Genomic DNA, 12,994 nt, shown 5'->3' with positions numbered 1-12,994 from the left:
GGTCGCGCTGCCTGGGAATCAGTCTTGTCTCTGGTCTGGTTCTGTCCCCTCGGAACCGCGTGCAGCCGCGTGCCAGTGGTAGAGACCAACTGCTTTCGTTTGTAGGAACTCCCAGGAGGCTATGGCCGTGTGAAGCCCGATATTGTCACCTACGGTGCCGGAGTGAGGGGATCCGGTGTGAAGGGGGGCTGCCGAGCCCTGTCGGGGACCAGCGTGGCCTCTCCGGTGGTGGCCGGGGCGGTCACCTTATTGGTGAGGTGAGTGGCACCCAGCGGAGAGAACGTGATACTGGCAGACCACGAGCGGAGTCGCGCTCGTCACCAGCTTGGGTTTGAGGGTCGGGAGCACCCCGCGAACCTTGCTGCGCCTCTCTGTCCCCATGTCCACCCTGTTCCGCGTAGGGGACTCGTGGCAGAGGTGACAGGCATGTGAAGTGTGGTCGTGAGGCAGTGTGTGAGGGCACAGTGCCCGCTACCGCGTTTGTGTCTGTTTTTGTTCTGGCTCGTTTCTGTTTATTATTTTTGAGAGCGCAAGCAGGGGAGGGGCAGAGAAAGGGAGGGAGGGAGGGAGAATCCACGCGGGCTCCACGCAGTCAGTGCGCAGAGCCTGATGCGGGGCTCAAACCCGTGAAGACTTGAGATCGTGACCTGAGCTGAAATCAAGAGCTGGATGCTTAACCGACGAAGCTACCCAGGCGCCCCTGTTCTGGTTCGTTTTGTTAAAGACTTGTGTTTTAAGAGTGGTTTTAGGTTCACAGCACTATGGAGGAAGATCTGGGATTCCCCACGTACCCTGGGCTTCCTTTTATTTTGTTTGTAACGGACTGAATTTGTGCCACAGTTGTAGTTGTTATATCAGAACGAGTGTATATCAGGCAGGGAACAAACAGATACTTTCCTGCCATATTCCTCATTTCCTTGAGGATCACTTCTTAACGTCCTCTGTTAGCTAAGGAGCTGGCTCATCAGGCGGTGGGACTGACAGTTTATGTAATTTATTTATTCTCTGTCTCATTGAGTCCCTCATCGCTGGATTAGAGCTTAGTGTTTGTTCCTTGATTTTGCACATATTGAAATTGGAAGACTTTCTTAAAGACCGTTGACCAGAATTGACACTCACGTGCTTTGACTTAGGTGGGCTGTGTTCCTTGTTCTCAAAGCTACAAAGAGATGTCTTTGGAGCTAGAATATATTTTGTATTTTCCCCTCAGATCACTCTCTACTTAGATGAGGCTTTAGCTGAGCTATTGTATTGTGGTAATGGGAAACTGTGTATTTGAAAGTTACATTATTCTGTGTTTAAAATTAAAGTAAAACAAGGAAATGGTAGTAAACGCTTTTATGTTTAAAATCCTCTTTAAAAAGTTACTGTTGAGTTTAGCTTCTAATGCCTGGGATTTTTTTGTGTTTTAATTAGTCATCTTTGATAAAGGTAGATTTCCAACTCCGTTCTCCTTTCCCCATCCTCTCCTTAGGGGTCAGGGCCAGATTCCTGAAAACGCTGACCCTGGCCAGAGTGGTCTCTGGGGAATAACCATACGCGTGCCAGAAACCCTCTTTTTTTCCCAGCTGTTTCCTTCACCCTCGCATGCAGAAAGGAGGAGGGGAAGGCAGGTGGACTGTGGGTACCAGGTGTGCTCGGGCTTGCACGCTCAGCGGAGGGGAGCGTGTGTCTAGGGCTCCTCCTGGCCACCCTGGTGCTTATGGGAACAGAGACCCTGGCTCCGTCCCCGCCAGCTGTGACTGCGGCCGGGGCTGAGGTCTCGGCCGCACTGCTGACCCTGGCACACCCCTCCCTGTGAGGCAGGCGGGGAGGTGGGGGACGAGGCTTCTGTTTCTAGCAGCTTCTCTAAAGACAGCTGCTTCCAGCATCAGGGACGCCTTTTGCTTTCCTTCTGCCCCTGCGGCACATAAAAGTGCCACTTGTGGGAGCTCAGAAACGTGCCTGGGGCACGTCAGCTCGCCTCCAGCCACGCAGCGCTCCTGAGGAAGCAGGACCTGGCTGTTGGTCTGGCCTGTTCACGCTGGGGTGGGGGCTTGTGACGGCTCCTGAACTTCTAGCGGCCCTTTGTCCTCTCATTGAGGGTCCACCCTGGGCACCTGGGGGCTCGGTCGGTTAAGCGTCCGACTTCGGCTCAGGTCACGATCTCATGGTTCATGGGTTCGAGCCCTGCGTCAGGCTCTGGGCTGACGGCTCAGGGCCCGGAGCCTGCTTCAGACTCTGTGTCTCCCTCTCTCTGCCCCTCTCCTGCTTGCGCGCTGTCTCAAAAATAAATAAACCTGAAAAAGAAAAAGAGTCCATCCCATCTCACCTCCTCTTTCTCTGCTCACCTCACGTCTTCCATCCAGGGCTGTCAAATTCCGTCCACACTTCCAAGACCGGCCACCATCGTAGAAAGATATTCACAAACTGAGGAGAGTCTGTATTCCTTTGTACTTGGGAGTTAAAATTGACTTGACGTATGACACACAGACATACAAAAATGAGCGTGTTCATGTCCTGATCGTTGATGCCCGTGTGTTACTCAGTTCCTGGCCAGGTCGAGCCGTGCGTTCTTTTGTCCAGGTGCGTTCTGAGGACGCAGGGCTCAGGCCGGCCTCAGGTGTGGCTGGGTTTGTCGGGCCTCGCCCACCTGTCGTGTCTCGCACGCAGGCCTCCAGAACCACAAAGGTGGGCCGAGGCCGTTGGCCTCCTCAGGTGCCGGACCCCGGCCGCGTGCTGCAGACTGCTCTCGGGGACCCGTCCGTTTTCCTTTCCTTCTGCCAGCAGGGGATGCCCCAGCTTGTCTCCTTCCTTTTACCAGCAGGCCTCCCTTCCCCGGGGGAGCCGGTAACTCTTACCTGTTCTTGCCTCCTGTAACGACACCCTCTGAGGTCTGTTCAGTGAGTCATGGGGAACAGACGTGTCCCTGATAAACTTAGGATAAAGCCGTGTGGGAGGCTAAGAAGTAGTCGGTCCTGAGACAGGTGCAGAAACGGGCACATGTTCTCCGTCTCATCCTGCCCGAGCTCTCCCACAGAAGCTCCCATTGTAGGCCGCACAAGGTCCGAGGCCACGTGTTTGCATGAACACACATTAGGGGGAGTCCCATGTCCCTCCTCCTCCTGGGCGAGCGTGAGCAAACGCGTGATCTTCCCTCCAGCACAGTCCAGAAGCGAGAGCTCGTGAACCCGGCCAGCATGAAGCAGGCCCTCATCGCGTCCGCCCGGAGGCTTCCAGGTGTCAATATGTTCGAGCAAGGCCATGGCAAGCTGGATCTGCTCAGAGCCTATCAGATTCTCAACAGCTACAAACCGCAGGCAAGGTCGGTGTGCCTCCTTTAGTTAGGCCTTTCCTCTTCCCTGGGCTCTGCGGGTGCTTCTCCCTCCGCACAGGGTATCAGCCTCAGACCCGGAACCGATCACTGGTCACATGACATGGGACCCTCGGGTGGCGGGGGGGCTTCACGCTGCTGCTTTCGCAAGGGGGCTGCCCGGCCGCGCTTGGACCGCCTTCCACGTCCTCACGTTCTGTTACTGATAACGCAGATGGTTTAAAGTACTGATTTGCCAACTTCTTTTTGTTTTATTTTTTTATATTTTTTAATGTTTATTTTTAAGAGAGAGCACGAGTGGGGGAAGGGCAGAGAGAGAGAGGGAGACAGAATGTGAAGCAGGCTCCAGGCTCCGAGCTGTCAGCGTGGAGCCCAGCTCGGGGCTCGAACCCACAAACCGCGAGATCATGACCTGAGCCGAAGTCAGATGCTTAACCGACTGAGCCACCCAGGCGCCCCTCTTCTTTTTACTTCTAAAGTGTTCTTTTGAAATTATCTTAGCTTTGCAGAAATTTGTGAAACTGGTAAAGCGTCTGCCACGTACCCTTTACCTGACCCCCCCCCCCCCGACGCCAGCACCTTCGCAGACGGCACTTTGCCCGTTAAAGCCAGCGAAGAGCCCTGTGCTGCGAGGGACCCATGGACTTGGCCCCCAGGCGACCGGGCCCCGGTGCTCCATGTCCGTTCGGCCAGCGTCCAGGCCTGTGCTCGTTGCCCGGCCTGCCCGGCCTCCTCCAGCCTTGGCTCTCTGTCCTTTGCTGTCACTCGTGACTCTGACGCCTTGGGGAGCGCTGGTTACTCCTTTGTAGGCAGCCTGCCTCTCGATGGAAGTTTGTCTGATGCTTTCTCACGATTAGTTTGAGGTTACGTGTTTTTGGTCAGAGTTGTTTTTTGCTTTTAATTTTGAAATCTTCTTTTGAAGCTGTTAGATGCACAACACAGTTTCACAAATAGTGCGCGAGGACTGCATCTGACATGACGTGGTGCAGGCCTCAAAGCCTGGAGATGAATGTTGCCCTGAGACCATGCACTGATCTCCAGATTGTGCTCAGGTTTCCCCCACTGTGCACCGCGGTCCTGTTCCGGGTGCAGGATCGGCCACTGTCCCGCGGTGCGTCTGGCGGGCCCGTCTCCCCGGTCTCCCGTGGGGATGCTTCCTCGGTTCCCGTTCCTGTCATCGCCGGTGGTGTCCGTTGGCATCATGGGATGGAGGCGGTCGCCAGGGTGGGGGCGGGGGGTGATGTCCAGGAGATCGGCTGCGGGGAGGGGACAGGAGGAGTCCGAGCGCTGCGCAGCACAGGTGTGAGCGTGCGTCTGCCGGCGGGGAGCTCTTAAAGCAGAGCGGCCCGGTGGAGGAGCCTGTGCCCCACGGGACGCGCCCGCTCCGGTGCCCCTGTGTTCAGCCCTGGCGGGGAGCGGCCGAGGGTCCGTCAGCCGTGCTCCTGTGGCACGTGAGCGGCGAGGGCCGGTGGCCCCGTTGGTGACCCCTGCCAGGCTTCTCTGCTGGGTCACCGCCTGTGCCTCTGTGACTGCTGAGTGTCTCGTGCGGACGCGCTTTGAGATGATCTCGTTCCTAACGTCCTTCGGCTCGCGCGTTCTCGCATCCGTGGCTGGTTCTCGCCTGTAGCGGTCTTGCCGTAGAGACCGCCTCGTGGTGATTTTCTCTTTTTCTCATTCCTTCCATGTTTGTCCGTCGGAATTCTCCTCTGAAGAAAAGCTGTCCCTTTTCTCTCCTTTACTTACTTACTCAGTTATTTATATCCGTGTGGGCCCTAGTTTACTCTCTGGATTATGGTGTGTTAGTCATTGTTGATCTTGCTGCTCAGATGTCCCGGATTTGGCTCCCGGAGGCCCCTTGTAGCTGGCTGCTGTGCCTCTGCAGCGTGTCTCCCTCGTTTGAGCGCTTTGTCTCTTTTTGGCAGCACGGGATGGTCACACGCTTCCGGCCCCAAGGCTTGGTGTTCGTTCTCGCTCCACGCGGCCCTGGCCCTTCGATGGGAGGGCGCGCTCGGGAGCAGGGCCCGGCAGCGGTGCGTTCCCGGCCCCTGTGGCCGTGGTGGCTCCTAGGCCCTTTCAGCGCACGGCCGTCCGCACGCCGTCTGCGTCTGTCCACGGTTCTCGTCCCAGGCTTCCCTCCCCCTGCGTGGAATGGCTTTTTCCGCCACGTCACCCACAGAAAGTTTGCCTATTTGCCCAGTCCTCGGAATCCATCCCAGGTAGTTTGAGAATTGCTGCCCCCTCCCTGTGTGAAAGACAGATGTCCTGACTCGAGTGCAGGACTTGTGTCTAGTCCTCACCTGTGGCTTCCCAGCTTATGGTCCTGCTGTGCCCCAGGGTTCCTTGGGATCCTTCCTTTCGCCTGTCAGTGGCGCTTTGCTGTTCAGTTTTAATACAGTTGAGTTCATTAGTTTGTGTTTCTTTGTAGGACCCCCCCCCCCCCCCCCCCCGCCCCTCATGGTTGATTTCAGCGAGTTGTGTGTCAGGACGCGAGACCTCACCCTGGCTCTGCTGGCAGAGGTGTGCACGAAGGGCCCCGCCCACCCCTTCTGTCCCTGCTCCCACCCCCCAGTCTCTCCACCCTGACTGTGGGTGACAGTCTCGTTAGTGTGGGGTTCGTCCCTCTTGTATTTCGTTTTGCACAAACGAGCAGATACACATTTATGTTCCTACATCCCTTTTCTTACATTAATAAGAGCATCACTGCAAGTGCTTTTTTTTGGTTGTTTTTTTTTTTTTTTTTTTTTTTTTGCACTTTGCTGTTTTCACTTCACAGTACTTGGAAATCAGTCCGTGTCAGTCCATCTTTCTTCTTTTTACGGCTGCAGAGCACAGACGGTACGTGTGCTTACGTGGGTATTTACGTTACTTCGGCTATTTTGTAATCATAAGCTGTTGCGATGGATGTTATTGTGCTGGTGTGATTAGTTTCGTTGGAGGTGTGTCTTCAGGAAAGTTCCTGGAGGTGGGATCGCTGGGTCCCAGTAGAAAGCGTGGGTGGCTTTGTGAGGTCCTGTCCTGCTCCCCGTAGGAGGGTTGTGCCCCAGCCCCACGGGAGCGCACATACGTGACCCAGAGCCCAGCCACAGGATGTCCTGTCGCGCTCTCCTTCCGGCCAGTCGGGGGGCGCAGAGGGGCTCACGGCCGCTTTCACGTGTGTACCTCCCATTCTGAGTGAGGGGGACGCTGCGTTCACGGTGAGGGGCCACATTCACACCTTTCTTGTCAGTTGTCTGTTCATTTCTTTTTCCCGTTTTCCCTGGGGTTTTTTCCCCTCCGTTTCTAAGAGTTCTTTACAACTGGAGTTACCGACTGTGTCAGTGCTGGACTGCGGTCTTCCTCTCCGTGTGTCGTTGCCTTTCTACTTGTGTGCAGTGTTTGTTGCTGTTCAGTGTGTTTTTCCAGTCGCCACGTCGGTCAGGCTCTTGTTATTGGAGCCACAGAAAGCTTCTCTCCGCACTAACGTACGAGGATGCCACCCGCGCCTTCTCCTCCTGTGTGTTTGCTTTCCTTTGTGTGCTGGAGACTCTCGGGTGCGTGTGCAGTTTATTCTTGTGCGTGGTGTGAAATACGGATCTAACTTTATCTTTTGCCACGTGGCCACCCGTTTGTGAGCTCTGTTTGTCTTTGCCCCAGTGATTTGCGAGGCCGTCACTTGAGACTCCGGGTCCAAGGTGTTCACCGGGTGGTCACGTACTCATTGTCTGGCCGGCCACGGCCTCTAGAGTTCTAGAAGGGTGGAAGGAAAGAGGTGTTCCCCGCTCATCCGGCTGCGCACGAGCAGTGTGGGCAGCCCAGCCTGGTGGCCTCTTGGCCCAGGGAGCGTTGCAAAGCCGGTTCCCTGGTGCCAGCCCGGCCCTGCTGCACGCAGCCCTCAGGTGCCTGTGCCGACACGCCCCCGCGGCTGTAGTGCTTCCTCGGCCCTTTGGTGACGCGCCCTGCTCTGACGCTGTGTTCTTTGTTTCAGTCTGAGCCCCAGCTACATAGATCTGACTGAGTGTCCCTACATGTGGCCGTACTGCTCCCAGCCCATCTACTATGGAGGGATGCCGACCATCGTCAACGTCACCATCCTCAACGGCATGGGCGTCACGGGAAGAATTGTAGACAAGGTGACGCTGCTCTCTCGCTTGTGGTGAACTTTGATATGGCCCAGCCTTTGTGCCTTGTCCCTTTCTCCTGACGTTAGAGGACAGGTTCTCTGCGCCCATCCAGGCTGCCAGGGTGTTGGGCGCAGTGGTTTGTTTTCTCCTGAGTCCTTTACAGATAAGCTCGGGATAAGGTAATGGAAGCAGTCTGCTACTTTGTGACTTTGGTCTCTTGAATTTGGCTCCTGAATAGACTAACTGCACTTGATTCTTCATTATAATTTCTCACCCGTAATTAGCGGCCCCCCGTAATTACCGTATTCTTGAGTGAGCGTGAGTGGGCCCCTGAGTTGAAAAGGTGTGTTCCTTTCTTGAATTTTGTCCCTGTAACGTGTCATACTTGTTGCATAAACATTATCATAACAGTAAAGGACGGAAAAGAGAACACAAAAATCACTCCCAGCCCCAGCACACGAGCATAGCCACTGTTTGTAAAACATTCTTTTCCAGCCCTTACCTGAAGGGCGTGTTTTTGTTCTCTGTGCAGCAGATAGAACTTAAGCCCCCCCCCCCTTTTTTTCAGCTCTCATTATATTGTAAACATTGTTAAATGTAACTTATGCACAGCCCCAAGGTACCTGGCTAACAGCTGTGTAGTATTACATAGAATTAGTCATAATTTACTTACTACCTTTTTAACCGAAAACACTTTTATTTTAGCCTTCAGGGAGCAATCTGTTCTTCTTTTTCAAGATAATCATGATTAGCTACAAAAATGGGCATTTACAGTACAGCTTTATATAATCTGAACGTTAAAGGTTGAACGAAATTGGTTTAGTTGTCGTTACAAGACAAAACAGTCTAGCACAAGTCAGGGAAATCCATTCATACTCGGGTCCTTGTCGTCAGCATTGTTCCAGTATTTCCATGGAGCAGACTCTGATCTAATTTAGTAAGCCTTTCTTCCCATGTGATTTGGTACAGAGTTGCCAGGAGTACCTGGGTGGCTCATTTGGTTAAGCGTCTGACCCAGGCTCGGGTCAGGATCTCGCTGTTCGTGAGTTCGAGCCCCACATCAGGCTCTGTGCTGACAGCTTGGACGGAGCCTGGAGCCTGCTTCAGATTCTCTGTCCTCCTCTCTCTCTGTTTCTCTCTCTCTCTCTCTCTGTCTCTGTCTCTCTCTCTCTGCCCTTCCCCTGCTCACTCTCTGTTTCTCTCAAAATGAACAAATAAACTTAAAAAAACTTAAGAAACCAAGTCGTCAAATCTCAGAAATCTACCAACCATTTCCTTATCATCCCTCTTCACAGTATGAATTCTTTTTTATTTATTTGTTAGAGAGTGAGTTGGGGAGAGCGGCAGAGGGAGAGAGAATCCCAAGCAGACTCCACACTTAGCGCAAAGCCTGATGTGGGGCTCGATCCCGTGACCGGAGGAACCTCAGGTCATGATCAGAGCCGAAACCAAGAGTCAGACACTCAACTGACCGAGCCACTGAAGTGCCCCACTCAATATGAATTCTTTTTTGTTTGTTTATTTATTTATTTTGAGAGAGAAAGAGAGTGCCAGCAAGGGGGGGGGGGGGAGGGCAGAGAGAGAATCCCAAGCAGGCTCTGCACTGTCAGCACAGAGCCAAACATGGGGCTCGAACCCTCAAACTGTGAGATCCTGACTTGAGCTGAAATCAAAAGTCGACGCTTAACTGACTGAACCCCCAAGCACCCCCACAGTATGAGTTCTTGATGTTAAATTTGTCTGCAAGCACGGAGGCAGCAACTGTGGCTGGTTAGCGTCGTGTTAGCCCCATGGCTGTGCTGTAAGTGGCCTGTATCCGTCCGTAATTTGCTTACGGGTTCCCCCTGCTCAGACAGTTAGGGGGTTCCAGCTGTAAACATTCCACCGAATATCTCTGCTTCTATGGTTTCCTTTTCTTCTGAATTGTTTTCTTAACGTAAACTACCTGGATTGGAATTCGAGTCAGAGGGTTTGGATGTTATCGTAGCCCTCGGTTGGTACATGCTGCGAATTCTTTCCAGAGTTACATCTGCTAAGACTGCTGCGGGCAGTGCTGCCAGCGGCCTCCAGAGGGCGCCGGCTCCACTGCCCGCACGGGGTGGTGCAGCCCTTTTTTTCTTTTTAATTCCATGAGGTTTTTAAAAATCGAGATAGAATTCACATACTACAAGATGCACTCTTTTAAATCCAGTGATTCAGTTAGTTTCCAGTATATTTGCAAGTAGTAATTGCAGCCATCGCTGTTCTATAATTCCAGAACATTCTCATCATCCCAAAAGGAAACCCTTGTTAGCAGTCATTCCCCACTCTCCCTCCTCCCAGCCCCAGGCACCTCCCAACACGCTTCCTGTCTTTCCGCATTTAGCGGTGGAGGACAGTCCACGTACACGGGGGCCCGGGCGTCTGGCCTTTCACGCAGCCTGTGGTGTCTTTACGGTTTGTCCCCTGGTAGCGCATAGCAGTGCTTCCGTCCTTTGTAAAGCTGGATGATGCTCCCCCGCGTGGATGGACCACGTTTGCTTAGTCATCCATTGGACGTTTTTGGTTTGTTTCTAGATCGTACATTTTTTTAACTTAAAAACTAAGGATGAGGGGGCGCCTGGGTGGCTCAGTCGGTTAAGTGTCCGACTTCAGCTCAGGTCACCTCAGATCTCACTGTTCGTGGGTTCGAGCCCCGTGTCGGGCTCTGCGCTTGGAGCCTGCTTCGGATTCTGTCTCCCTCTTTCTCTGCTCCTCCCCCGCTCTCTCGCTCGCACTGTCTAAAAAGTAAATATAATAAAAAACATTAAAAAAAAAAAACAACTGGAGAGGATCAAATGGGTATCTTGCCGAACGTGCATTTCAGTTACCTGGGAGTTCACTGTCTCCAGGTTTGCCCGCTGCCTGTATCACCTCTTGTGTGAGTTGACTCTTCATTCCTGCAGCCGGGTTTTTCTGCTGGAATTTAGGTTTTCTCAGGCAGTGTGAACAATGTCTTTCTGTCCTAGAGAAATTAGCCATGGATGTGTTTTATGCAACAGTTTCTCCCAGATTACTGTCTTTTTCTTTTTTTCTTAAATTTCTTAAAGTTTTTTTTTAACGTTTATTCATTTTTTGATAGAGACAGAGCGTGGGGGGGAGGGGCAGAGAGAGAGGGAGACACAGAATCCGAAACAGGCTCCAGCCTCCGAAGTGACCGCACAGAGCCCAACGCAGGCCTCGAACTCACGGACCGTGAGATCATGACCTGAGCTGGAGTTGGACGCTTAACCGACTGAGCCACCCAGGCGCCCCCCCCCCCCCGTCTTTTTTTTAGTACAAGTTGTAGTATTATTTACTTACTTATTTTTGGTTTTGTACAAGTTCCACACTTTGATATGGTTGAGTTTTCGTTTTTTGTGATTTTTATTGTTTCAAAAATTAGACACTTGATTTTCCAGAGATCCGATAAAATCTCGATTTTATCTTCTAACGTTCCTTTTATGCTTGTAAAATACTTAGTCCTCTCATCACCGTTGAGTTAATTGGATATATGGCCTAAGAGATGGCTAAAAATTAACTTTTCTGTTGGTCGCCAGTGGTTCCAAGAGTGTTTATCACAGATCCCTTTCTTTCTTCCTTGTTTGTGATGCTGTATCCTGCAAATATTTCTCTTTTTCAGATTTGTTTGTTTGTTTGTTGTAAATATGCTGACTCACTTGGGGACAATATTGCTCTCCGCCTTGCGAGGGAAATGAGTAATTTAGGTTGATTTGAAATACGGGTTCATTTCCTAAGAGGAAATCTGTGTTTCTTCCAGACGTCTCCTCTCGTGCCTCCTTCCTCAAGGTTGGGGGGGACTGAAGGGGCCGAGCCCCCTCTTCCTCTGGGCGTCCCGCAGAGACCTCTCCCTGCCCAGCCAGTAGCTTTGCATTCTGAGTCTGGACAGTTAGTCTGTGCCGTTGCATTATTTTATTCCTTTAAGTTAAAGTTTAATGTGATTCTTGAAGCATATACCGAATTGGAGTCTGTTCTCAAATTGGACGGATTTCATTTATTGACGTTCTTTATCAGATGGAAGTTCTTTGCCAAAGCGTGTGTCCTCCGTTTTTAAGGTTGGGGAAAGAATTCTCTTTAAAACTGGAGGCTGCCCTCTCTCTCAAAATAAATAAATGTTTTAAAGAATACAAAAGTACAAAAAATAAAATTGGAGGCTGCCCCAGATAGTGGTTTCTAGACTTTTCTTTTTTCTTTTCTTTTTTTTTTTCAACGTTTATTTATTTTTTTTGGGACAGAGAGAGACAGAGCATGAACGGGGGAGGGGCAGAGAGAGAGGGAGACACAGAATCGGAAACAGGCTCCAGGCTCCGAGCCATCAGCTCAGAGCCCGAGGCGGGGCACGAATCCACGGACCGCGAGATCGTGACCTGGCTGAAGTCGGACGCTTAACCGACTGCGCCACCCAGGCGCCCCTTTTTTTTTTCTTTTATTTTTTTTTTCAACGTTTATTTATTTTTTGGGGGGACAGCAGACTTTTCTAGTGGGTGACGTGCCAGACGTCCTGTAGTCTGCTTTGGTTATAGCTTGCCTAGGGTCTGAGGATAAACTCGACTTTGCACTACGTAATGAAATATTAACGCAGGTAACTCAGGTGAGCGTTTCACGTCAGCCTTTGCCTTTGTCCTCCAGCCTGACTGGCAGCCCTACTTACCACAGAACGGGGACAACATCGAAGTGGCTTTCTCTTACTCCTCGGTGTTGTGGCCTTGGTCAGGCTACCTGGCCGTTTCCATCTCTGTCACCAAGAAAGCGGCCTCGTGGGAAGGCATCGCGCAGGGGCACGTCATGGTCACCGTCGCTTCCCCGGCGGAGGTGGAAGTAAGTGTGGGCCAGGGAGGGGCCCGTTCTCCCGACCCCTGCGCCGTCTCCTGCCGGGGTCTCGGGGTGGGGAAGCCCGGTTGGAGGACGTGTTGGGCTCCCAGGCCATGACCCGTGCTCCCCGGGCCTGTAGAGCCGCCGATAAAACCTACTCGGCAGCGGGCGATGCTGCCTCCCGTTCTGTTGCCGGGCGACGGGAGATTCCACCATTCTGGGCCACGTTTCGGGGCCACAGTGGTTGCAGAAATGTGCCTTCTCCAGGAGGGGCCGTGTAGTGTAGGAGTTTTTAGGAACAGGGTGCTTAAATTTTACGTCATAAACTCTTAGACGAAGAATTTTAACGGGACGAGTTTTACGGTTCTTTCTACCTTCGTCAGTAGGAATTCTCGTGTTTGAGGTATTTGCGTGAAATTGGTAGACAGTGATTTTTTTAAGCCCCAGAGCCCGAAGGTTTCTTCTGAGCCCAAGGGGCCATTCAGATTTTTGTAAATTTCGTTCAGTCAAAAAGTGGTGCAGAGCAGACGTCAACCGTGAAGCTCCCGATTAAGGTGAAGATCATTCCCGCTCCCGCCCGGAGCAAGAGGGTTCTCTGGGACCAGTACCACAACCTCCGCTACCCGCCCGGCTATTTCCCCAGGGACAACCTTCGGATGAAGAATGACCCTCTGGACTGGTAAGCGGCCGCCACGGCAGGACCGAGGGTCGCCGCCCCCTCAGGGGGCCCGACCTCCGCGCCCCCCAGACG

The 12,994-nt window shown here is 52.5% G+C and overlaps 1 protein-coding gene across 1 annotated transcript in view; it reads left to right on the top strand.

The window, feature by feature from the left end:
- MBTPS1 (membrane bound transcription factor peptidase, site 1) overlaps positions 1 to 12,994 on the top strand; it is a 52,306-nt gene that overhangs the window by 25,187 nt on the left and 14,125 nt on the right. The window contains exons 10-14 of the mRNA XM_043599770.1: positions 106 to 257; positions 3,143 to 3,304; positions 7,278 to 7,422; positions 12,061 to 12,249; positions 12,750 to 12,922. Coding sequence (XP_043455705.1) covers positions 106 to 257; positions 3,143 to 3,304; positions 7,278 to 7,422; positions 12,061 to 12,249; positions 12,750 to 12,922 — 821 coding nt within the window. The remainder of the gene's footprint in view (positions 1 to 105; positions 258 to 3,142; positions 3,305 to 7,277; positions 7,423 to 12,060; positions 12,250 to 12,749; positions 12,923 to 12,994) is intronic.

The sequence above is a fragment of the Prionailurus bengalensis genome, chromosome E2 (genome assembly GCF_016509475.1).
Source record: "Prionailurus bengalensis isolate Pbe53 chromosome E2, Fcat_Pben_1.1_paternal_pri, whole genome shotgun sequence".
NCBI lineage: Eukaryota > Metazoa > Chordata > Mammalia > Carnivora > Felidae > Prionailurus > Prionailurus bengalensis.
This window is presented reverse-complemented; position numbering and strand designations above follow the sequence as displayed.